The sequence below is a fragment of the Filicampus tigris genome, chromosome 5 (assembly GCF_054856515.1).
Source record: "Filicampus tigris isolate MCC_2025a chromosome 5, RoL_Ftig_1.0, whole genome shotgun sequence".
NCBI lineage: Eukaryota > Metazoa > Chordata > Actinopteri > Syngnathiformes > Syngnathidae > Filicampus > Filicampus tigris.
Window position 1 is genome coordinate 9,420,564 of NC_141221.1, and position 26,937 is coordinate 9,447,500.

At 40.7% G+C, this 26,937-nt stretch overlaps 1 protein-coding gene across 1 annotated transcript; it reads right to left on the reverse strand.

The window, feature by feature from the left end:
- Positions 1 to 307: 307 nt before the first annotated feature.
- On the reverse strand, positions 308 to 26,134 carry hip1rb (huntingtin interacting protein 1 related b). Its single transcript, XM_086031026.1, has 31 exons — positions 25,786 to 26,134; positions 16,673 to 16,736; positions 16,332 to 16,474; positions 16,190 to 16,246; positions 14,104 to 14,184; positions 13,950 to 14,026; positions 13,769 to 13,830; positions 12,885 to 13,025; positions 12,749 to 12,806; positions 12,032 to 12,107; positions 11,396 to 11,601; positions 10,331 to 10,403; positions 9,726 to 9,909; positions 9,525 to 9,613; positions 9,125 to 9,241; positions 8,948 to 9,049; positions 8,130 to 8,324; positions 7,348 to 7,495; positions 5,798 to 5,884; positions 5,598 to 5,705; positions 4,607 to 4,743; positions 4,407 to 4,517; positions 4,057 to 4,115; positions 3,452 to 3,482; positions 3,309 to 3,371; positions 3,133 to 3,233; positions 2,950 to 3,055; positions 2,359 to 2,482; positions 2,213 to 2,274; positions 1,584 to 1,823; positions 308 to 1,106 (listed from the first exon to the last, which is right to left on the reverse strand). The coding sequence occupies exons 1-31, from the start codon at positions 25,867 to 25,869 to the stop codon at positions 1,098 to 1,100; spliced, it is 3,195 nt and encodes a 1,064-aa protein (XP_085887152.1). The 5' UTR covers positions 25,870 to 26,134; the 3' UTR covers positions 308 to 1,097.
- Positions 26,135 to 26,937: the final 803 nt, after the last annotated feature.

Below are 26,937 nucleotides of genomic sequence, written 5' to 3' on the forward strand. Positions count from 1 at the left end.
CGTTTTTATTTCACCCATTTTTTGAATTATTAGCCCAGGAAACACTTGCATTCAAAATGTAAATGTTTTATGTATTAAATTTATTGTTAATTAATTAAGTACCATGTATTAAAATAATGTGTGTGTGTTTGGTGCAAAATTATCACTGGATTTAATTTCACTCCAGAAAATTTCTAATTTAATTTTTAAAACATACTTTAAAGTTTATGGATGTGTTGCCTGTGAAGAAATTTTAATAGCAGTGAAAATAAATGTTAAATGGCTAACTTGTAAAATATATACATTAAAAAAAATAAACAACAAGTAATTAAATTAAACATTTATTTAATTTGTTGGACATTTACACTTGCTACAAGGACAAACACCATGCCCTTTGCTAAAATATATTTCCAACTAGATCTGGTCACGTATATAAAGATAACAGAACAGCATAAAAGGATCCAATAATAGTTACCATATTAATAAGTACCCTGTATGGAAAAACTCCCAGAGGTAATAAACATCCACATTCATCCGAAAAGCAACTGCAGGTGATTGGCGTGTATAGTATGTATCTATTCCAGATGAGCTCTATACATTATTCTTATTGGGACTTGCTGTACAACTGTATGGCTTTACCGCTACATGAATTATGAACATTATGATCAATATGAATGAGTCATTAGTGCAGTGCATTCCAAAGGCCTCTGAGTTAACATAGTTTTGCAGATGAGATGAAAGCGTGTCTTCACCGTGAAGGCAATGCAGGTTTGTCAACAACAACAAAAAAGTTTAGATAAGATGACATTCTCAAAGCAGCATTTACAATTTTTACCATGTCAATAATTTTTACCATGTCATAAAATACTTGATGAGAAAAAAAAAAACAGTTGAATGGGCTGCCAAATGCTAAAATAGAATGATGAATAGACATATATAGGCATCATTTAAAAATAATATGCAGCTTCTGGTCCATTTTGGCAAAAGGAAATGACAAATATAAATAAAAGAGCAGGATTGTCAGCAAGCAACTAAATGTGAGTTTTTCTCCCTCTTCTTCCCTTAAGGCATTTTACGTTCTGTAAGGATGGTGACGATGTCACTTTTCACTTCTGCTTTCACTTGAACTGCAAAAAGAAAAGAGTCAAGTCATTTTGAATAAACACAAAAAAATGGAGAAAAAACAAAAAAACATATTCAAGCAATAAAATAAAATTTCAAAATAAAAAACGTTTAATTCAAATATATTTAATACTTCAAAAAATACAAATCAAAAACAAAAAATAATCGAAAAATTAATCAATCAAAAATTAAATAAAAATTAAACTCATGTAAAGGATCATATTGAAAGATAATTATATATATATATATATATATATATATATTAAAAACACACCAATACAAAATTTAAAAAATAATTTAAAATATTTAAAAATAAAAATCTACAATAAAAAAAAAAAAAGTAAAATATCACAAATTTTAAAAAGTACTAACAAAGGGTGTCTGCCAATATTCAAAAACAGTAAAGTACTGTTTGCCATGGCGAGCACAGAACCACCATTGTCCTTCTTCCATGTATTTGTGGGTAATTTCCAAAGACTTACGGGAGACTTGAGCAGGACACTGGGCTTCTGGGCCAGCGCGGGCTTCTTCATGAGCGCCGGCTTGTTGAACTTGGGCGACATGGACACCAGCGAGGAGGGGTCGGCATCATTGTTGCCGTCGGCATCGGACAGCTGGAGCTGGTCCAGGGGAACGCCGGCCAGAGTGTAGTGCTGCTTCCTCAGCTCGCCCAGACGCATACGCTCGTTTCCCAGCTGAGACTCCAGCTCCAGCACCTTCACCTGAAGGATCATTGACACATTCAAACCATCAGGGGGCACTAGTATGTACTGCAGTTTCACTCCGAAAAATGGAGGCCGAATTTTTCTTCTGGAGTCATTTCCTTAATGTGTAATTGCTTGCAAATTCCTTTTTTCCTCTGATAACTCTCCTCGTCCTTTATGTTGTATTAGAAGATGGAAAAGAAATCAACAGATTTTGTTTTTTTACTTTTTCCCCCCCACTTCATTTTTACTACTAAAAAAAAAAAAAACGCATTTTAGACAATAAGAGTTTGCATAGTTGTTTTGGTGGTTGCTACATAAGCAATCATGTTTTGAAACGATAAAACCACCGTAGTCATCAATGGGGCCCCACAATTCACTCAGTCTTTTCTGAGGCCATACATTACCTGGGACTCCATTTCTTCTTTTTTCAACTTGATGAGTGACATCCCAGAGAAGTCCATGGGATCTGCACGACACACAACAAAAAGACAGATTGGCTCAAGGCTCGACAGGCGCCTGCTGAAGTAAATGCCCGATAGAGCGGGCGTACCCTTGTCATCCAGGTCATCCTGTCCCGTCTTGGTGGAGCCCACCACTTTGGCAGCCATTTCGTTGACCAGGCGAGAGGCCTGCTGGAGCACTGTCAGCCTCTTGCTGTGACGGTCGGCTTTCACCTAAAAACACACTCACAAAAGTCAACGGGACCGTCACAACACACACACACACACGAGTACAACATGCACACACTTGAAAACACACTCCTTCAAAAACACACGAGAACACACATACCCAACACACGTAATCACAAAAATGTGCACAAGACCACCCACATGCACACGTGCGCGCACACACCACAAAATCAGACAATTGAAAACATATACACAACATACATATCCAAACAACTTTTTGAAAGTCATTTATAACATGTTGAACACTGCACAGAAAACAAAGGCGCCACCCCCCGAAACACACGCACATTAACATGCATATTAACACGCACAACTGAAAATGCCCGAACACACACACACAGAACACAAACAAGAACACGCACGGCTGAAAATGCACACGCACGTCATTCACTCTCAACATACACATCTGAAAATGCACATACAACACACACGCAAACACTCATTGCCATTACCTTGGAGGCGGCGACGAGTTGCGCAGTGCTGGCAGCAATCTCGTGGGAGCAAACGATCAACTCTTCATATTTGCCCGTGTGCAGCACCACCTTGTCAGCAGACTCCCTGTTGGCAGCCAGGTGAAAAACGCCCAATTGGCTCTCTCAGCTAATCGAGAGAACATGTCGTCAAGTGGAACTTACACCATCTCTGTGGCACCCCAGCCCACCGCCTTGGCCGCAGAGATCAGTCCCTCGGTCCAGCGAGAGTTCCTGGCGTAGAACTCTTTGACGGAGGCCGCGCCCTGAACAAAACCAAACTTGGATTATTTATGGAAAACATGCCGCTTGAAGGACTCCCTGAGGCCGACGCCACTCACCCTGCCGCCCTCCACGATCTCCTTTTGCAATTCCGTGGAGGCAAGGACCAGCATGCGGATGGCCTACGTGAGACGCAAGTGAAAACACACGTTGAGGATGACAAATGAAAGTAAGATGAGTACAATGTCAAAGTCAAGTGTACCTTCATGAGGTCTGTGCAACTGTTGAGGATCCTGAAAGAAAAAGTACACCCAGAATCAGGCACCAGTGTCGGGAGTCATGCCGATACAGTAGATATTAATCGATTCTAAATTCTTCAGGTGATTAAATAATGAAAGGCACTTACACAATTCGGGCAATGTTTATGTCTTGTTGAAGGGCATCAGTGTATTAAACACTAGGGCCTGACTAGCCGATTGATTGATTGGCCAGCCAATTTAATTGGCCGATAATAACTCTTAATTTATTTTACTGCTTAACTCAAATTCCACAAATGTATTATTAATCAGAATGTCGTGTTTAAACTAGTGGGGCTAACATAGAACATAATATTGTAAGGGAACATTTGGGTTCACTTCCCTTTAAGTGTTAAGGTACCAAAAAGATTTCATTTTATTTATTACTGTATATATTTTTTTTAAATAATCAACCAATTACCCAATCCAAATTTCATTCTAACGAATATTATAGAACAAGCCCAAAAAACAAAACAAAAAACAAAAACAAAAAAAAAACCAATTCACTGATTTTAATATCTCTGGAGTAAAAATGGCGGCGATGTTTGTTTTAGATTCCAAACAAACAAACCTTTCATTAACCTCCAGTTTAATTCCTGACGTGTCCTTCCGCGCCTGATTCATCACTTCCTGTAACCACAAAGAAACACTTATCACTGACGTACGTACAACAAACACCACACAAACACACGTGCACACACAAACACAAAAAGACGGACAGGCAAAAGAACATACCCGTCACACCCAAGGAGTAACACGCACGCAATAATCAATACACACATGCAGACACCCGAAAAAAATTAAAATAAAATAAGCGAACGAACCTAACCAAATAAACACCCACGCGAGAATCCAATTGAAAATCTACAGAAAACACACGACTACTACTACTACTTATCTACAGCTAGTAGTACTACTAACATCAATCCTGCGGACGGCCTCCTCAATGGCCGCAGAGGTGGCAGCCATTTCCTTGTCAACCAGATCTCCCAGCTCATCCTGGCGGACGTCCATGCCTTTGGGTCGCAGCTCCTACACGCAACAACAATTTTAGTTCTCACATGTTGGCTCGTCATTGGACGTCACGTCACGTCACGCCACGCCAGGCCACGCCTGCTTGCCTGGCCCAGCTGTAGGATCTTGTGGATGATGACTCGAATGGAGGCAGGGTCGGCCCTTTGCAGCGTGCCCTTGGACTTGAGCTCCTTCAAGTACTGCAGACACTGAGTGGCGCAGCTTCTGCAATTCTCCGTCAGTCCTGAAGGGAAGCGTGTGTCATTTACCACAAATGTGAAAATTAACAAAACATTTCAAGACATTTTAGTCATCTAACATTAGCAAAATTAGGAAAACAATTCCAGTATTTGTCATTTATTGATTATTTTCATATTTATAGTTGATAAAATACTGAAAAAAACGTAGGTGGGTCCACACAGAAAACTACTGTGTGGCAATATCTTACCCCCCCCCCACGAAAAAAAGGGTACCATAGCATGGTCACTTGCAAATTATACAAGTCTATCTCAAATATAACCAAAGCATAACTGAAAATCAAAACAAATCAAACATCTGAAATGGCATCCGTCAACCCTAGCTGATGAACAGACTTTCAAATGTAGACATCAGCGAAATAATCAAACACCATCATATAACAGTGAAAAGACAATTTTCTCTTTGTTGTCAAAATGAACAGTTAATGTCACCAGAGAAAACATCCAACTAGCGTTTCTCTTAACCGTCAGCCTTCATCTCATAGTCGCCAGAGCTCGCAATCCACTTCCTCCTTCCACTGGCCCCACTCCAACTCACACGCCCAATCACAAATCACACCTTCAGGGTGTTAAAGATGGTCGGGTCTTATAAAACTCTAGCAACAATCCATAGAAGTGCAGCTTTGCTACAGTACATGAGCATTCCCGCCTCTTGTATTTTTTTATTGTATAGTACTATGATTCTGTACTGAAGGGATAAGCTGAATGACATCATCAATTTGACAAAGTGGACGCGATTATTAGCGACCACTACCAAGAATCTGAAGTCTGTCCACCCCTAGTGTCAAAAGTAACCCTTGAGGGAGGTTTACAGTATATCCAGTATTTGTGTATTGCTTACGATCTGCGTGATCAGTGGGTGCCATGTGTGCGGTGGCGCTGCCATTGATGATGGTGTCAGCAGCTGAGTGGGAGAAGTGAGTCAACGACCTCAGTAGCGCTCCAGCATCTGAAACAAGAACACAATGTCACGTCATCTGATCTATGGTATTATCATCATCATCATCATCATCATCATCATCATCGTCACATGACATTTACCCTTCATGTCTTTCACATAGTCCGCTTGGCCTTTTTTCACTTTATCAATGGAGCTCAGTGCCACCTCTGCTCGACTGATTAGGTAATCTGTGTTTAAAAGACAATAAGAAGTTTAAATACATTCACTTATTCACAAGTTAACAGTGGCTATACGCGGGGTAGAGGGACTGAGCCCTGCCGCCAAAATCGAAAAAAAAAAAAAAAACGCACGTAAATGATGCCCTATCATTCAGGTTTATAATTGCCTATGCCACTATTTGGCATCAAACACAACTTTTCTATTAGAAAGGGCTTGAACACCAACTCTTGGCACATTAGGACGTTTCAAAGAAGAGCACAAAAGTTGTGAACAGCAAAGCTTGAATAGTAGGGGCGTAACGGTACGCTAAATCACGTTTCGGTTCAGTTCGGGTTTTTGGAAACTTTGGTTCGGTATATTTTCGGTACAAAAAACAGATTTTTTTTTTTTTGAATATATTTTTATTTTGAAAAGAATTCAAGTAAACTGTACTTTTTTTCGAAAAAATAAATAAAAGCGAACCATTCTGGTGATATTCTAAGAAATTACACCAGAATAAAAAATACACTAACAAAAAAGATTAATTTTGTAAATTAAGACACTGACATCTTTAAACACTCAGCAGCAACAGCCTATGACACATCTAAGTATTCAAGTTAAAGCCAAGTTGTCATTACAGTACATATATACACGTTTTGTGATTAAAAAAAATACATACAATAACAGTTACAATTATTGCTAACTATATTAAAACTATTTTTATACTGAAAAAATACAGTAACTTTCACTTACAGTCTTTATGAAATTGTATACACTTTTTAGGCATTGAAATCTTTGAATGTCCAACAGCATATTGTAACGAATTGGTTTATCTGTGTTGTGGTCGGATTTGTGTGTTGCTGAGTTGCAACGTTTCCGAGGTTCATGAATGCATCGTACGGCAAGCGAGTTGAGCAGTGGAGAAAGAAGAGCGCGAGCAGTTGTACTTTGATTCATAAAAACGTGATAATTAAACTACGTCTGACGGCGTGTTTCTGGAAGACGCTACAATAACTCGCTACAATAACTCAATAATTCTTTAATTTTTGAGATTTAAATCTCAAATTTAAGTTTGACGTTTTTGCTCCCTCGTGTAAGAAACATTCACAGTCGGATGATGCCGTGCATGCTAGACGTTAACTGCCGCCCATCTCATGTGGCAATGTCGGCACACAACTTTCGGACTTAACCACGTACCTTTCCCCATCGGCGATTTTAACAGGACAGCCAGAATGTTCCCAAACAAGAGACGTGTACGGGGTGACCTTCGAGCTCTGGCTCTCACTGTTGTGCCGCCACTCTCCTCTCCCGCATGCAACGGTCAATAGCGCTCGTGCGTAAGATCGCGCTAATAAGTGGACTAAGAACCAAACGCAAGTGGACCGAACCGAACATGCCATACCGAAACGTATTAATACACCCACATGTACCGTTACAGCCCTATTGAATAGGTGGAGGTTGAGTGTAGTTGAACAGGGGTTAGCGGCGTGACCTGGGGAGCTGGTGCATCGGATGTGGAGCGGATCGTCCAGCTTAGCTACGGCATCTTGGATAATGTTCTCGGCTTCTGTGACAGTGCCCTGCAGCAACGCAAACTGTTCGTCCAAGAGCTTCTGCTTCAGCAGCTCCTCCTGTCTGGCCTGCATGCAATCAATGCATAATGTTGACATTCCCATTTTGACCAATGGTTAAAACAAACCATGTCACATGAATATAAAATATTTCACTGAAAACACAACTGACAGTTAATTGTCCTTATTAATCAAAGATTCACCCTGACATAGTGAGACCACACAAAATACTTTAATTTTTCCATTTCCAACACACTTTAAAAAAATGTAAACAACAACAAAAAAAAATAGAAGTATAAAAGTGTAAATTGCATAGAAACAATGTTTTTGTCAATGATGAAATGATTTCATTAATGGCCGTTTTTTTCATGACAATAATGAGACAACGAAGAGCTAAACGTGGCTCTTTGATGACTAAAATTGACCGTCGCTCGCCTTTCCCACATGCTAGGTCAGTACACTATAACAACAACCGCTTTTATGACACAAAATATAGCAGCGGCAGAAACAATGAACCACAATAACACTGTGCTTGCTTGACAATGAACAATGTTACTTGTAACAATCGCAATACTGCATTTAAACGCTCACTGTTGGCTGAAGTGGAAAAGATTGATTGTGCTTCCATTACTGCTTTGTAATCCTAGACACAAGCTCCCCCTTGCAGTGTTGTGAACAGAAGTGGAAAACAATTCTGACCCACCTTCTCCTGCAGTTTGGCCTGAAGCTCGCTAAGCTCCTTGCTGCTCTTGTCTTTCTCCTGCTGCACCGTGGACTGTTGCAGCTGCGCACTCTGGCGTACGGAAGAAAGCTCAGCCTCCTTCTCGCTCACCGAGCGCATCAGACGCTCTTTTTCCGCCTGCAGAGCGGTCATGGTGCTGTTGACTTGAGCAGAACTCTGCAAGAGAGAAAGACAAAGCAGACACGTGACAATGGTAATCACACACTGTACTTAAGTGGAAGTACATATACGGTATTTGAGTTAAAAAAAAAAAAAAAAAAAAAAAAAGGGACTTTGGTAAAAGAAGTACTGATTCAACTCCTTGAAGTGGCAGTCAACCCAAACATATTTTTTTCAAGAATATGTTCTATGCAAGCCCACTAGTTGAAAAAAGGCATTCTGATAAATATTGCGTTTGTGGAATAAGTGTTAATTATACAGTTAGTTACGGCTCAGCTTCGGAACACAGGTCAACTGTGATTGGGCGTTACCTGAACCCTGAGTAGTTGTGATGTCATTTTCAGAAGTGACAAAATGGCTGCCCCCAGAGATGGCTAAAAACAAGTGGATTAATTCAATATCCCACAAACGCAATATTTGTCAGAATGCCTTGTTTCAACTAGTGAGCTTGCATAGAACATATTCTTGAAAAAATATGTTTGGGTTGACTTCCTCCTTAACTCATATTCCACAAATGCAATATTAATCAGAATGCCGTTTCAACTAGTGGGCCTGCTGGGAACATCCAGCAGTGTTCACCACAAACCTGTCCTGGACCCAACGTCAAGGTGTCAACTCACCATCTCACTGGTCTGCAGGGTGGCCTTGATGCGCGTTATTTCCGCCATCTTCTCCGACAGCTCTCTTCTCAGCTTCTCCATCTCAAACTTCTGCTCCTCCATCTACAACAAACCACATTTCATTTCAAAATCAAACGGTGACACCGCGAAGTGCTTCCACAGCGACAGAACACCGACCTTCATCTCCGCTTCCTGCCTTATCCGATCCACCTCAAAGGTCAGCTGCTGTTTGGTCCTCGCAACCTCTTCCTGAGTCTGCTGGGTGGCAGACAGCATCTTCACCGTGTCCGCACTCTGTCGGCAAAGTCGCACGTTTAGTGTTTTTGACATATGGCTGATGTCCATTGAAAATCCCACAAGGACGTATGTTGAAGTGATGCATCTCAACCGAGAGACTAGCATCTTTGCATGTCACGGAGGAACCAAATTTAACTTGGGTTGTTCGTGGTCATTACGGAGAGTCTTCTTCACCACATGAGTACACACACACTTTGGGTGATTTAAAACATTTGATTTTTTTTTGGGCCTCTCAACATGAACATAATATGTGTAAACTTCTATTTTGTGGTATGTCTACCTTGCGAAGTAGTTCAGCATGACTGCCCACCAGCTCTGTGTGCTTCTCTTTCAGCTTAGTGTAGCGTTGCTCTGTGGCCTGGGCTCTTTCTGCACAAACACACAAAAGCCATCCCTAAAGACACTATAACACATTTTAGGTTCACCTTGAAGGCAAATATTGTGGTGAGTCGTGTAATATCCAGACTACTGGAGGTCTTACGTTCCGCCTCCATGAAGGTGCTCTGCAGGCTCTCGTGCTCTGTGATGCGGCGGCGTGCCACCTCCAGGGCCATGCGGAGCTGCTCATTTTCCAGGATCGCGCGTTGCTTTTGGGACCGCTGCTCCTCCAACTCCGCCTCCAGGCTGTTTATCTGCGACTTGAGCTGCGTGATGTAGCGCTGGGCCTTGAGGGCGGTGAAACAAAACGTATAACGTGACTTTGAGCATTTACTCCGGCAGTCTGTGGGGCTTTTGTCACTGGGCCACACAGACAGGCTAAATGAAAAAGATTTTATTGCTTATCTGACTCTGACGCAAGTTTTATTTTTGAAAATCAGGTGCATCCGGCCATGCCTCTGTACACGACAAACCACTCGTCTGTCATGTGATATGGTATACAGTCACCACCCGTTATATTGTGGTTCACCGTTCACGCTATGGCTATTAGGGATGTTCCGATCTTTTTTGCTTTAGGTGGGGACCACTGGTTTAAATGAATCAGAGGAAGCATGACACACAAGCTTGCCACATTCCACATATGGGGAAGAGATATTTTGCATCCGCCTAACAGGTGTCCAAACAAACAGTCACTAATGCGCTCCTCACCTCCGCTTTCACCCTCTCCAGCTCTGCTCGCAACACCTCCAGATCACGCTTGAGGCTCTCTATCTGGAGATCCCTGTTGCACGAGAACAACAAAAAACATCGCAATTGTCACGTGAAATCAATGAGTGGATCACCATATTGGATATGAGGAACTCAAAACAAGGTCAGGTTTTATACTGGAGTCAAGAGAACCAAGTGTAATGCAACAATAAATAGCCTGAGTAAATCAAATTACAACCACGTCTAATATAAAATGGGATTTCCCCGTGTTAATGCAAACACCAAAAAATCTTGAGTAATGATCACATTTTAAAATTTTAATCACACATTCATTCTCTCAATATCTTAGCATTTTCTTGTGAAATTACTTTTCTGAAAATTATGGCTACTTTTTTTTAATATTACAACTACTTCTCTGAAAAAAAAAAAAAAAAAACCAACTTCATTACAACTTCTTCTCATTACAAGTATTTTTGTCAAAATATTTTAAGATGTTTCTTCATTGTCAGTGTGACCCAATAGTCGCTCATAGTTTCTGACCCTGCATACATAAATTCATATTTTTTTTTTTTTTTTTTTGACAATTGTATACTATGAGGCTGCAGTGTATTCCGTTTTTTTCTGTGTGCGGAATAGCTTTCAGTTTTTTTAGTTTCATTATTTTGCAAGTTTTTTAGAGTCAAGCTCCTATCCCACTGAGGGGCAAACATCTCCAACTGTTGGCCAACTTAGAAAAATGCGCGTTCACGTCAGGGTTCGTTCAAGGCCGCAAATGTTCGCCAAATGGCTGTCAGACGTTCCTGTACTTGTCGCAAGGGAATTTTGAACATGTTCAAAATTTCCTTGCGACAAGAAAAATCACGAAAACTGTTGGCGAAGTTTTTGCGAACATTTTCGTCACTGAACAAACCCTGAAAAACTCTGATGTGAACGCAACCTTCGGTGCCTTCAAAAACACTCATACTTGTTTGCCGCTCAGTGGGATAGGGGCTTGAGTGAGACACGGAATTATGACACTCAAATGTAACATCCTACACATCATAAAATACAATCACGACTTATCACCTGTCATCAAAGCCCCCATTGGGCGGTCCGAAGGCCTGATCGAAGATGTCGGGCTCTGGCGCGGCTTGCGTGTTAGAGGTGTCGCTGACGTCAATGAGCGGCTCAGGGTCATCGTCGTCGTCATCGCCGTCATCCTCGTCAGGGATGACCACCACCAGCTTGACGTGCTTGGCCAGCGAGGCCGCGTGCAGGAAGTTGGGCGGCGACTGATGGCGGAGGGGAAAAATTAACATGTCAGAGTGTATTAATCAAAGTTGGCAAAAGTACTCACAGTTTGTAACTGAAGTAAAAGTACAGATACTTGTGTAAACTTGAGGTAGAAGCCCTAGATGGTGGCAGCACACACCTCATTACACAACAAACAACAGTTCATTAGATAGTTCACAATTCCAAAATAGAGGTTTCAAGCGGTGTAACGTCACTACCAGTTGAAGTTTACTGTCAAATTAAAATGCCTGGAAAAAAAAAGAAGTAACAAAATATAAATGTATGTACTTGGATAGTCCCGACCACTGCTGGAAATAAATAGATGCATTCATTGGTATTTTAAGACTTTCCAGATTGATGACAGGTGGCATTAGGAAAATTATGTGAGCTGTCCATTACCGTTTGTGATTAACGATGACAAAATCTTACATCAGGTAGTCTGGGGATCTGGATGAGCCTCTTGAAGTAGAGCATCTCTCTGGCTCTGTTGAAGAAGGTCTTGAGGCTGTGGGGCACAAAAGCCAAAGAGAACGCCACCATCACCTGTCAATCATGTTATCAGACAGGAGGTTCCCAAATAACAATATGTAATGCATAAGACACTCAAACCGCTCCTCAGTAACAGCCAATTCACACTCAAATGAGCTCAAACTCAAACGAAATGTGTTAAAACTAAGGTTAATGTTGAACTTAAGTTTAAGGTAAATGTGAGTTTCATGGCAATTTGTTTGTTGTATGGTGGAACATACTGTAGTCAAACTAGAGTGTGTAGCTTGCATTATTTGGTCCGAAAATTATTTCATATAACTAATGCATCTTTTTTTTTTATATATATAATAATAATAATCCTTTCATTTGATAAACCAGAAGTGGAATGAAAGCATTTTACTATTGAATTCATTAACAATATCTAACTGTGACACTTCTGTTTAGTGACGTGCTGTGAGATTTTTGTAATGTAAAAAGTTTGACTTGGTTCATCAAAGAACTAACTAATCATATTTGAAATGAGTCACACACAGTCACGCTACAATGGGGATAGGGGGATGGGACATAGTGGTCGGCTGTCTTATGTTGCACACTTTCTTTTATGCGGTAAGCTCACTTGACACCACTTGATGATATGGTTGAAGCTCCAAAACGTACCTCTGGAACTGGTCCCGGAAACGATCCCGGTGTCCTTGTAAAGTGTCAGCAGGGAGACCTGAAAACCACCAAATGATTCATTCACTGATTACATTCAACCCTGGGCTGTTTTATCAGTCATTTTGCATGTCCTTACATGCGTGCAGCTTGAACAGCAGCTTGACCATGAAGTGGTAGAGTTGACTGCAGTCCTGGATGACCTGTATAAGCGGCGACAGGCGACACTGACCCGACGTGAGGGTGGAGATGGCGATGGACGAGTTGAGCTGCCGCAACACTGAGGGACATCACGGTACGCACATACACTTATTTAAATCCAAATGAAGTCATACACTTAAAGCCCGTATCTCACTGAGCGCCGAGGGTTGGTGAGTGTTTGCGCACGGCTCGAATGTTGATTTTTTTTTTGGTCAGGGTTTGTTAAAGGTTGCAAACGGTCACAAACTGCTTTTCTTGTCGCCAGGAAATTTTGAACATGTTCAACAAATTTGAGTTTTGTGACATTTCATTTTAAGGCCAAATCACCCAGCCCTAGATTGAGGTTAGAAATTCAACTGGATTGACATAAAAATGGGTTGTTTTACCTTGGATTAGGCTTAAACATGTTGGAGTCGATTCATTTTCCCTAATAAAGACTTGAGTGGAATTTTGAATATTTCCAATAGTCTCAATAATTTGTGCAAAATTTGAATAGAAAGTTGGTAGCTGTGACAAGATTCTTGGCATCTTCCATTACAACTGAGTAGGAGGAAACAAATTTTATGTCCTGTAATTGGCTGGCATTTCCTGATCAGATGCAGCTAATTTAGAGCAGAACAAAGTAGGAAGCAATTTCAAAGGAGGCCACAAGACGTTTTTGGAAACTCCCTTCCTCCTCAAATGTTGGAGGAAAAAGCATTCAAAGAGCAGGGGTTCATGATACTTCATTTTAGGTTTAGTACATGAATGGTTACTGTTACAAAGCAACTGTTTTGAAGCTGCATCTCAGGTTTCTCGGGTTTGAAGGGGTAGGATTTTTACCTGTCTCAGCCAACTTCAACTCCATATCCATGTAATCAAACACCTCCACGGTGAGCTGGAAGCTGCCAGGGACAATTTGATAGCCTCGTTATGAGAGCGCGGACACACAGAGGATGTGAAGCGAATCAACTAAACTAAATTAAAAGCCACACGTTTAGAATATTAAAATAAATGGACTCACACGTTGTTGATGTCCGTCCCCGCCGTGCGCTCCAGCACCTCATCCGTGGCCTCCAAGTTGGTGGGGATTTCAGAGTGCTGTGAAAAAAAGACAGACGTGTGTTCAATTTCAACATAATGCCAGACGGGTCATGTGAGCCAGGACACCCCTTCACCTTGTTGTGAAACTTCATTTTGGTGCAGAGCAGCTTGGAATAGAGAGCAACGAGCTGCCCGTATCGATCATGCAGATTGCCCTGGAAAAATACATTTAAAAAATATATATGAATTACAGTGATCCCACATTTATTTCAGGAGACAGATTCCAGACCCAACTGTGGTGGGTGAAAATGCATGACAGCATATCATTTGTTTAATCTAATAATAATAATAATAATAATAATACTATAGGGTGATACCCCCCCAAAAAAACGGGCCCCGAAAGAAGATTTGGAAATTTGAAATATATTTCTGAAGACGAAAAGGCCAATGAGTGTAATGTTTTAATGTGATGTTCTAAACACAATTAATCCATTAAAGGAGGATAATTATCCTGGCTAATTTCTATAAACCCGCATACGCTGCTTTGCATTATATGTTAGTATAAACCCATTAAGGACGGGAGCGCATAACCGCGTTTCTACCACTAGAGCCGGGAGCGCTGTTGCGTCTTTCTACCCTTAAATCCGGGAAAGCGGATATGTCCGTGTCTTTTTTTTAATCCAATTCTCTGTCTCTTGGCCAATTTAATGCATCGGAATATACACGCGACGGTGTCACGAAACCACGGAGTAGGTAGGCTAATGGCGGACGCCGTCGATTGCCCGGAGCTCTAATAAGTAACGGCAGTGCTATATAGACGATGAACACGACCAGTGGAACCAGTCGAACGTGATATGATATGGTTTGTAGACAATGACGATATTGATGTCTTTGTAACAGAATAGAGGATGGTAATCACCCCTCGATTTTTTTTTTAAATTAAAATAGTGCTTCTCTTACACTGACACATTTTTACATCTTCGATTGAAACAGTAAATAATAATAAATTCTGCCTGTATGAAAGCCACATGTCTAAGGTCTTTAATTCTTTTTGGAATTATGTTTCTGTCTGCTACAGGGGATGAGATATTAATCATTAATCAATCAAGTGTTGAATTTCTGGGAAAACATCAGGTTTTCAAGGGTAATTCCGATGGCGACCTTAGGTTTTGGGGAGCTGTTGAGACAGGCGCTTTAGTCCTTAATGGGTTAACTAGCTTTACCTCAAGTTGCATTTGATTCTGTAAAAAATTTAAGAAATGTTGTCTATTGAATGTTGGGGACCTTTTTTTTGAGGGGGGGGAGTCACCCTGTAATAACAATAATAATAATAATAATAAGTGACTATCGTATAACATCTATTTGAGGAAACAAAAAGACGTTTGTTTGAACAGTTCTCTAAATAAGAACCAAATCATGTTTGTGTAAAGTTATTGTCACAACCAATTAAAGTTTACTGTAAAAGTGACGCACAAAGAAAAAGAGAATTAAACATTGTAATGTATACTGTATATAAACAATATTCAACGAAACCATATCATTACGTCTCTCGACAGTCTCCTAGGTAAATGCAAATGTGAGACACCATAGATAGGCTAATAGAAATGACACAGCTGTAACAATTATAAACCTTAAAACAGCTGCTACTTTAAGACACAGATACAGAGCAGCAACACATACAGAGCACACCACATTACCGGTACTCACTGGTATGTTGTCACTGTCGGTCAGAAACCTCATTAAGTCCAAATATGGTAATTTTAAAAAATGGATTTCAAAATGGACACTATTGGACTGTGTCCTCGTTATCTGTTATTACTATCCATCATTAACCAATTGAAAGTGTTGAAAATATCTTGAGAACAAAACTTAACTGTCCTGGACACTCAAAATGTCTGAAAAGTGTTGATCTACAAAGCGAAGAATGGTCTTGGACCTAAATATGTTCAAGTCTTTTTAGCTTCTCATGAGACATCCAGACCTCATAGGCTTATTGAGTGTTTCCAGAACAAGCTCTAAACAATATCAAGCAGCAATCTGTTTGTACGCTACTAGGTTTCCATGTTCGAAAAGGAGTGGGTAGACGTCTGGACGACTTTTCATTGAATGCTTTCAACGATTATTCCGTTGCCTCTGTAAAGCACTATGGCTTTCCCATGTGTATGAATTGTGCTATAAAAAATAAACATTCCTTGCCTACAATGAGACAAACATACTTACCCAAAGCTGGCCAAGTTCCACAATGGAACCGAAATGCCTCATGCAGTCTTGTAACACCTGTGAAGGAACCCCAAATACACTTAGGTACCTAATTGACTTTTAGGGGGTTGTTTTAAATGATGAGTCGCAACAAGGGCCTTACATTGCGGTGGCCGTCACGTAGGACTTTGTGCAGTACATGGCAGAACTTCCAGCTGAGGATGGAGCTGCTGGCCAGGGGAAATCCCAGAGCGTAGGACCAGAAGGTGTAGGCCCCCTTCTCCCGGTGAGTGCCCAGGATGATACCTGATGGGTTGCTTGTTAAGGAGGTGCAAAACATTACAGAGAAGGAAAAAAAGACTCAATTGTATAGGGTACTGATAGAATCCTGCTGCAGTACCCTTACATACAGTGCTAGTGATAGGGAAGAATTCACCACTATTGGTTATTTTGAACTGGCCTTGGCGGATTTTTTTTTTTTCCTTTGGGGGGAAAAAAGGATACGTCGTGCATGCTTCTCTTTTACAGGTGTTTCAGTGGAGTTGATGGCTTTGCTGATGCTGCTCAGCTGAAAAGGGAAGAGAAATCAAATTTGAAAAAGATCATACAATTGCACAAAACATTGTACAGTTCACTTGCTGTGCTCGTACACAGCGGCATTGTTCTTAAGTGATTTTTTTCCCCCCCTACCCGATCTTAACATTCATATAAATAACGTTTGGTCAGTTGTGGAAAAGGAAAGCTCACAATTGTGGATTGAGATATTGTCTTTTTTCCAGTGTGCTGATTGTGATTGCTAAAAAAAAATGCTGATTTGCATGATACAATGCACACATATTGAGTCAATCAGACCAGATGCCCACGCCGGAAGATAAGATCTTCACAGTATTGTGTGGAGAATGAGCCAGAGACTGTGTGCCCTCTGCAACTGGTCCAACAGGACAAACCGGTATCAACCATGATAGGGCGACGGGAAGGAAGGAAGAGCGGCACAAGGTTTGGCTTTTTTTTGTTATTGTCTACGTCACAGCCTTGTTGATTACCTAGAAATGCTAGGTGGTACATCACCACAATGGGCATCCTCCAATTGTTAATGGTCTAGCTAGCTATCTGTTTGAGGGGTGTAACAAAAAACAATTTGAATTGTAAAATCATTTTATTTTAAAAAATGCAAGTGCATCGAATGGAACTGAATCAAACTGTTTTACTTTAAAATATATTGAGATACATATTGAATCGTCTTTTATTGGAAAGCAATATCTATGCAAGAAATGGCACATTTGCAGGACTGACAAGTTCATTGATATGTATGGTAAAGACAAGAAACTCATTGCATTATACCCTCTTCAACTGAGCCGTACCACTTCGAATCATAATCCCTCTGAATATAAATCGATTTGTTCCACTTTAACATGGATTCATCCATCGTTATATGTATCAAATAATATTTTATTCGAGAGATGCACACCCCAACTATCTATCTATAAAATGTCAAAAGTTTAAGAAAGATGGCACTTTAAACAGGTTACACCTGATGAGCTCATGCTAAACGTCTTCCCCCATATAACTTCCAAGTGTCACCATTGTAAAATGATTATTATAATAAAAGAAGGACAAAGGGAAGAAAACAACAGCTGAGCACACAATTGCCAAGCTGTTATTATAAATTGGCGACCATCATTTTATTTTTATGTTTATTTCCTGTTCTTAACTCGGCACTTTAGCTTATGTGTGCATGTGCGCAAGCACAGCAACAAATACACCAGCATGGTGTTATATAAAACCGTCATCCAGTCAAATCAAGGCATTAATCCACAAGTGGCTTTAATCTCTGGTTTTCATTCAGCCCCAACACTCACAAACCCCCGCCCTCCCCCAAAACCTCATCCTTAAAAAAATAGTAATCAGTCCCATTACTGCGTGAAGTTTTTGAGAAAATGTTAGAATCAATCAGGGGTTGGTTGGACTGCATGTTCATGTGGCCCCTGGATGTATCAAGATATTTTGGAGAAATGTAGGTCTTCCAGTTTTTCTGGGAACAAAATGGCCCCACATTGAGCCGAAATGCACAAAGCAAGATCCATAGGGACTTGCTTTGAGAAGTTGTGGAAGAACAAAGCCCATCAAACTCTTCTGCTATAAACTGTCATCAGCGAGCATCAGTGAGTTATTGCAAAATGAAACCTCGCCATACAGTATTTTCTTTCATGTTCACTTTTTGTAGGTTGCCATGTGTTCCAATACTCAATTCTCAAACGGGGAGAAATCTTTCCAAGGACCACCTCAAAATATTAAAGACAATTATACAACTACCATGTAAACCTAAAAATGCCATAAGATTTTTTCTTCTATTACGTCTCAATGCAAATATGCGTAACCAGTTGACCAAATTAAATCGAATGAAACTTACATTGGAAATGTACTCTTAGCAATCATGTCACAAAGCTGTATTAGAAAACTATCTTTCAAGGTGGTCTCACAGTTTTGGGGTTTTGGTTCTTACAAAAAGTAGGTGTAATATTAACTGTACTCCATCTTGATCTTGGAACTGATGCTCTTTTCATTTATCTGAAAGCTTCTCACCTGTTGTTTGAGCTGAGGGAAAACTAAACATTTAATCTCCAGTAGCTAGAAAATGCAACATACATGCAGAGATGCAGATTTATAAGATGATGTCACAGTCATATCAGGGATGTCAATGAAACCAAAGCCAATGGCGGAAGGAGTAAATGGGTTCCTTTATTGGCACACCAGGCCTCGTATCGTTAGCCTGATAGTGCTATAATTGCCAAAGTATTCTAACTAACTGTTATCCCCAAAAAATAAATAAATACACACACATAGATAGGGTCAGGAAAACTGATCTTACACATTTGTAGGTTAAATAAAAGGCAAATAAAGTAAAGACACAAAAAAGTGTTTTCATTTTCGAAAAGTACATGTAATGCCATTTTGCATATAATGCCATTTCGCTTTATTTCTTTATAACGCCATTGTTTTACGTTTTTCAGTTGCTGCCGTGAATTGGACTGTTGAGCATCGCGCTTCCATTGTGGGAATGTTTCTCAAAACAAACTATAACTGCAATACAACGAGCGTTCTGTTTGCACTTCAATCTTGGTAGACATGATCCCGCACCAGCTCGAAACACGATCTTGCTGTGTGTTATGTTATGTGATGTTATGCAGTGTGACTGTGGACAATGATGGATCCCATTTGACTGATTTAATGAAGCCAGAATGGCATTACATGTACTTTTCGAAGATAAACACATATATATACATACATATATATATATATATACGTGCTTGCCAAAAAAAAAAATCAAATTCACATTCAAATATGACGAAGGAACTTATGCAATTATGCTATTAGGCTAACAATGTGCAAGTATGGTGTAACTACTAACAACAATTATTGCTAATTATTTCGTGTACCCCCAAATTAAGTCCTTTTGACGCCAATGGACCCCAATTTGAGAAACTACTTGCATCAAGAACAGAGGGACTATTGTGGCAGTGAATTGGCAACGAGAGGGTAAATCCAACAGGAGAACCCCCCCCAACACGCCCCCAACTTGCTGGTGACGCAAACTGAACAGTCAGGCTCACTCGTTTACACAGGGCGGGTTTGGCAGAGCGTGTGGAGGCCGGTGTGACAATGAGGGGCTTGTTGGTTGGGGCGAGGAAAAGAGGATGAATATTTGGGCTGCGCGTTGGGGAGGAGCTGGTGTGTGCGTGGGGTTGGCACACAGAGCCTTGCTCGACAGATGGTCACTGAGCAGCGGAGCTACAGGGAAACTCGTGTTGGAGAACGATTTTGACCGGTTTGAGAGCTGAAGAGAAAAGTGAAACAACAGTGGAGTAAGGCAAAGCTATTGTTTAAACCAGACAAGTGTGCCACAGCTGCGGCGCCACTCACACTATTGTGAAGCTACACTCACGTCACTGCCGTTACCATGATGACCACAGATAGCCGACTGCATTGCTCAAAATAACCCTCACCTTTGGACTTGTGTGGGGATCTACACTGTATTGCAAAAAGACGCACTCTACATCGACTCTTTCACTTTACTGTAATGCCCTTGCGTGCGGGAAAGGAGAGCAAGAAGTCGCTGAGGCATCTTTCAGCCACTTACAACGGAAAAATGCTACAAGATGACAGCGCAGCTTGTCATCTTAAATCAATAATGCCAGGAGGACAGTAAACCAAACAATGAGCACACTCATGCAGGAGCTGATGTCAGCCCCAGCTCACGCCCAGACACTCACACACAGACTTGCCATAGGTTGAGCTGACAGGCCAACCTCCCTCCACCATGCAGACGTTAAACCACCATACAAGTGCCTTCCTCTTAAAGGCACAGAGCTAACAAAACCTTTTTCTTTTTTAACATTGTCTCTCTCATCTATCTATCTATATCTATATATATATTAGTGGTGTAATGATTCACAAGTCACGGTTCAGTGCGTACCTCCGTATGGGGGTCACGGTTCGGTATGTGTTCGGTACAGCAATAAGTCTCAAATGCATAAGACTAGGTTTTTTTTTGTTTTTAGTTTTAACAAAGAACACGTTACAATTCAATTTTCTATAAATCCAAAAACATTCTCTGTTATAAAAGCACAAAATAGAACAAACACTTGCACATTAGGGTTGTTCATTAATAATAATAATAATCATCATCATCAACACAGATAACCCCCCTTTCTTGTATGGACAGAATGAGGTTGCAGATAAAGTCAGGTAGCACTTGCCAACTAGTAACTTTTAACTTGGTTCTAAGAGGACAGCTCATGCTCCACCACGGCTCTTGTGTGATTGTATATGACAAGGAGCGCGGAATTATGCGCCCGGGATGGAACATTGTAACGGGGCTCCAGCATGTTTAATAAACGTTTGAAGGTCGGCTCCTCGACTAAAGCATATGGGCACATAGATGTTGCTATGTATATGCCGATTACTTCAGTAATTACTAATATCTTTGGCTCTGTCTGTTTTCACTTCTCCAGGCTGCTTAAAAGTAGTTGTTGGGGTTGAGTGGGTTTCTTTTTTCTACCCCTGGTAACTGTATCGGGGTTATGTTAGCATGTTTGAAGTGTTACCTGCAACATACCGAACAGAGGTCCAACAACGCCGACACACAGTTCTTGTTCGCTCCACCACTCGCAGCCTTGCAATTCCATCGCCGCCGTACGGAAGCTGAAATGTTCCCGGCTGATTATACTATATGTACAATACACTATACAAAGGGCTGATTTGTATAGTGCAGACGGCTCCTCTAGCTCCATGCTTTCTCCCGAACTCACCATTTTTCTTCTACATTTGTTTTGATCTATTTCTTCTTAAAACAACAAATGTGGCGGTCTCTTGGTCTCAGGAGTTGACTTCTTTTTTTTTTTTTTTTTTTTTTTGCACCAAACCGTGAAGCCCGTACCGAGACGAAAAACCATTACACACTATATATAAAATTGTTTTGTATTGTATAGATGAAATTGGTGATCAAGAAGTGCAGTTCACATTGACATAGTCACGCTAATAACATAACCGCCTAACTCAATTTTTTCTTGCAGGAAAAAAAATGACTCTCCATAGTCCAATGCAGATGCTGCAACAATGCCCATCTCAAATCTGTTATCAGCATGACAATATCATCACGAAACATGCAGAGTGATAAAGCCACTGATTGGTTTGCATTATTGTTGCAATCGGACTCATGACTTCAACATTCCAGTGGCGCATGCTCGGCTGCCATGGTGCATCCGTCCGGAGCGTCCACAAATCCTCCGTGCAGCCGAGAGGGGACGCGAGAGGGAGGGAAAGCCTCAACTAATCTCCAACCACCAACGGCCTGCCATAAGGTGGGTTGCCAGCTTGCATTATTATCACAAGGCACTCAATCCGCACTGCTTCCTGCCCCGATATACCTCGTCACTTGTGACTCTATAGCAGTGGGTCTGCAAGCAAGCCATCTTAATGTAGTTCAGTTCAGAGTTTGGAATGCTTATTAAAAATTTAAAAGTGCTGCTGCCCGTTGGATGGAAATGCGAGTAAAAGATAGTGCAGCCCATTACCAGCTTAAATCAACAACAGCAGGGAAGCTGGCTAACAAACAGCTCCAAAAGTAGTCTACTACAATTTAATCATAGTCGAGTCAAAGTCAAATAATAAATGTCATAATTGACATTTTTTTCAGCATTACTGAAGCCAGAAACCTTTTTTTTTTTTTTTTTTTTGCACCACAGACCGGTTTTACATACAGACCTATTTCAACAGACCGGCATAGAAACAGCCACTTTTGTTTTCTTCTCGGCTGAGAATAGAGAGGAGAGGCGTGAGCAGTTGCATAGAGAGGGAGAGGACAGAGAGAAACTGCGTTAACTCCAGCATACTTTTTACATACTTTTTCAACATGCCTTTTTGCTATGTCGATTAATGCGCATTACCAGCGGGTACTTAGCCCTAAGGACAACACGAGTAGTCTGCCGGTCGGCTCTAAAAATAGCTCGGGAGCGATGGGACACTGTGACTTACTAAGAAGAATTAAAATTTAAAATTAAAATAAAAAATAAAAATAAGAATGTTAATATTTCTCTATCTTAGTGAGGTGTTAAACGTGTGTCTTCAGTAAAATAACCTTTATTAGCAAATGTTTTGGAAACAACACAGTCATTGATAAAAGTGTACAGTGACTGGTCTGCTCATGTTATGTGTTGACACAAAACCACGAGGGCGGAGAAACTGTCCACACAAACAGCGAGTTTAACTCCACACATCATTCCCCCTTTTAATTAACATTAGAAGGCCAAAGGCATTAAGAGTGCTGTTCTCTACTGTACTCCCACTCAAACACTGTGAGTATCTTCTACCTTCACGCCCCCCCCCACATCGCCTCGCCTCATGGGTGCTCACTCGGGCAACAACAGCAAAGGAAAGCAAACACTGCACCCACACCCTCACATATATAGAGAGAGAGGAGTGTGGGTGTGTGCGCGTATGTGTGTGTGTGTGTGTGTGTGTGTGAGATGCTTCACCTTCACATGAGCGTAGAGCAGTGCAGCAATGAAGCTCAACTGAATGAATCAGCAACTTGATCACAAGACAATTCAGGCTACCTCCTAAACACTACCCGGCGGTTTCTTAATTTCCAAGTTTAATTCGTTCACGCTCATAACTGATCTTTCCCCCCTTGAAATGAATAGAAATGCCATTAATCCATTCCAGCCCCACATTGTGCTCCTGCTGGTGTGCGTGCCCTGGTCATCAGGCGGCAGTATAATACACACATAAATATGGGTACACACAAAGACGGTCACAACTGCACTTTAAACTGCAGTAAGATTTGTTTTTTTAGTGGAGGATAAAGAGTATATATTTGCGTGTATCGTCATTATGCTCTGTTTGCATGTGTTGTTACACTGTTCAAATATTCGTTGCTTAAAAGGTTATAACTAGGGATGTTTGATGGTACATTTTTTTAGGCCAATACCAGTACAAGTATTCAATTTTTGAGTACTCACAGATTACTGATACCCCTAGTACTTTTGATATATAAAATTTCATTTAACACAATGCCAAAAAACTGTGAACAAAGACATTTGTTTCTGACGCAGCTGATGAATCACCGATCTTTCAAATTGCCGCAGTACAGCGCCAAGTACTGCCGAGCAGGACTTACTCGTCAGACTTTTGGGAGGCCTTACGTATCAATGGCTTGTATCGGCAGCCACCACAAGTACCGATACCCTATACCCGATAGCCCTTCTCAAGTTATAACGCCGCAACACTAATGCTATTTGTTAGCCCGTCAATGGCGTTTTGCATTGTGTGTTAGCATTAAGCTAACAGACTATACTAAGGCAAAGTTATGTGGTTATTTTATATACAAAAAGTGCTATTCACTTTTGTTTAATGATTCATTTCACAGTAAACGTCAACTGGGAGGGGCAATAAACAGCTTGAATTAACTTTTTTGAAGAACCGAATCAAAGTTTTAAAAAATTGAAAATTTCATAAATTAGGTCACTGCTTAAGTCGATATATAGTATGTGTAGTGGACTCAGACCTCCACCAAGGCCCAACATCCTAATTTGGACCAGCACTGACCTGTCCTCTCACACACCTCTTGGTTATTTTGTCATTATTTAGGCCTATTCTCTCTTGCAGTACAAACATCTGAGGAGTTTTTTGGTGCAATCCCCCTTATCTCATAAACAGTGTCGACTAAACCTCCTTGGTAGAAGTAAAAACTAAAAGTCATTCCTTCAGCCAACAACAAACTCCCGAGTACAGGTGGAAGACAATGGAGCTGCTTGCCGTACCACATCTAGAAACTGTGACAAATGTAGAGGAGGGAGGAAGTGTAGGAGAGCTGGCCAAACAGGATCAACGAGATCCGCACCATGATAGTGAAAAGATATGTGCGTTTTCCTCTCATACGTCCTATTTATTTGACTTAAAAAAAATGCCGTGGACTCATGTGCTCTTCCATTGAGTCAGCGTAACTACAGTACCATGCTATTTTTGTCTCATTTGCAACCGGAACCATTATAACATAAGGTGACATAAGACATAGTTGGATTTACTTGGGCAACTTTAGAGACAAACCATCCAGTTTGAGTCATTTAAAATACAAGTAAGCCCAACATTTTGGGACAATTAAAACACAGACTTTCCTCTATTCTGATTTAAGGAAAACACTAATAAAATCACACGTGAATCGGCCACTTAAATTAATGAAAACAGGTTAGTCTTTCATTTTAGCTCATTTAAAATGTGCTGATGTCCTCCATTTTGAGTTAATTAAAAGAAGTTATTCCTACAAAGTATATTTAATATCACTGTGGGTCACTGCAACGCTGCACTTAAATACAGTTAGTTACATACCTAAAATGTATTGCACATTCCGGGTGAATGAAAATTATCACCAAATAAAATGTTTTAAAACAAACGAATCTTAAAGAATAAATGCAAACATAAAAAGTTAAATGTAAGTGAACTGTACATTATGCAGTTGGAACATTTAATTTGGTGATTCTTTTCATCCCACCTGAGGGAGCACCCTTACCACAAGTGGTATTTATGTGACACTTGTAAATAACTGAAAACAGTTTTCCCCTGCATTTTGGGTTATTTAGGATACAGATTTTCCCTCCATTTCGAATCAAGAAACCGCTTAACTCTCCACTTTAGGTCAAGTAAAAGGAATGTTAGCCTTCCATTTTGGGTTACTTAACTTGCAAGTGAGCTTTCCATTTTGAATAAACGAAAACATACAGTAGGCGAGCCCTCCATTTTATGTTAATTAAAACAAGGGCGGTGACCCCCTCGCCCTCACACATTTTCCACTCCATTTTAGGTCAATTAAGACGCAGGTGAGCCCTCCATTTAGGGTTCCTGAAAGCACAGGTGGGCCCTCCATTTTGAGTCAAATATAACGCAAATAAACCCTCCATTTTGGGTCGATTAAAAGTAATGTTTGAGTTAATTGGAACGCAGATGAACCCCTCATTTGAGCGTAAAGGGAAATCACAAGGTTAAATCACAAGGTGGGCGACTGGGAACAAACACACACTTATGGTTCAAAAAGCGCCAATAAACACACATTTCGTCCTTACCTGCCGCTTGTCGAAGTGTTCCCTCTCGGCTCCGAGGTTGGCCTCAGTCCGCCTGGTCTTGACCCTCGTCGAGATGGTGTTCATCCTCCACTTCCAATGCGGACTCAAACGTCCCGAATCCCCATAAAATGTATTTTTCAAAAACAAGGGTGCACACACACGGGCTCGCCTCACAATGTGCGCTCCTCTTTGTCGTCGTTGTCGTCGTCGTCGGCGGCTTTAGCGAGGCTGAAACATTCCCTGTTCGCCTCTGCGGTGATGAAACGCGGTCAAAAGAAGGAAACGTAGCCGGTCTGCCTTGTTCAGAGGACGGATGATCCTCCCCCTCCAAAAGGTGGACGAATCCATCATGACGTAATTTGCCTCCCACGTGCCACCCCTCCTTTGCATTTCTCGACATTTTTATTTTAGATGTTTGATTTCACCACTTTATTTTTTAAAATATATATATGTATATGAATTTTGCTCTTAAAAACGTGTTAAAAAAGAAAAACCTCGAATGATGGTGACGTCATACGTGGTGCCAATTCTGCCAGTTTGTATTTGTATGTAGGGAAACCAACCACAAACTACAGAGAATTTACTAACTTTATTTTGTTTAAACATATATGTGGTTCATTGAGAACAATTTAACAACTACAACTACTACAACTTTAACAACAAATCCACCAGTTTTTAGCCATCTCAGGGGGCAGCCATTGCGTCACTTCTGTCAACTGAAAATGACATCACAGTTGCTCAGGTAACGACCAATCACAGCTCAACTGTTTTCTGAAACTCAGCCATGATTGGTCATTATCTGAGCCCAGAGCAACTGGGATGTCATTTTCAGTCAACAGAAGTGACAGAATGGCCACCCACTGAGATACAATACAATACAATACGGTTAAAAAAAAAGGGTGGATTTTGCTTCTTAACCCATATTCCACAAACACAATATCAGAATTCCTTGTTTCAACTAGTGCACCTGCATAGAACATATTCTTGAAAAAAAGATGTTTGGGTTGATTTAAAGACTAAATTTTCCATTGGTGTGTGATTGGCCTTTTGTCTATATGTGCCTTGAGGTTGGCTGGTGAGGCGTACCTTGCCTCTTGGCCAAAATGATCTGGGAATAATCTGTAGACTGTATTTGCCATGCTATAGTACTGT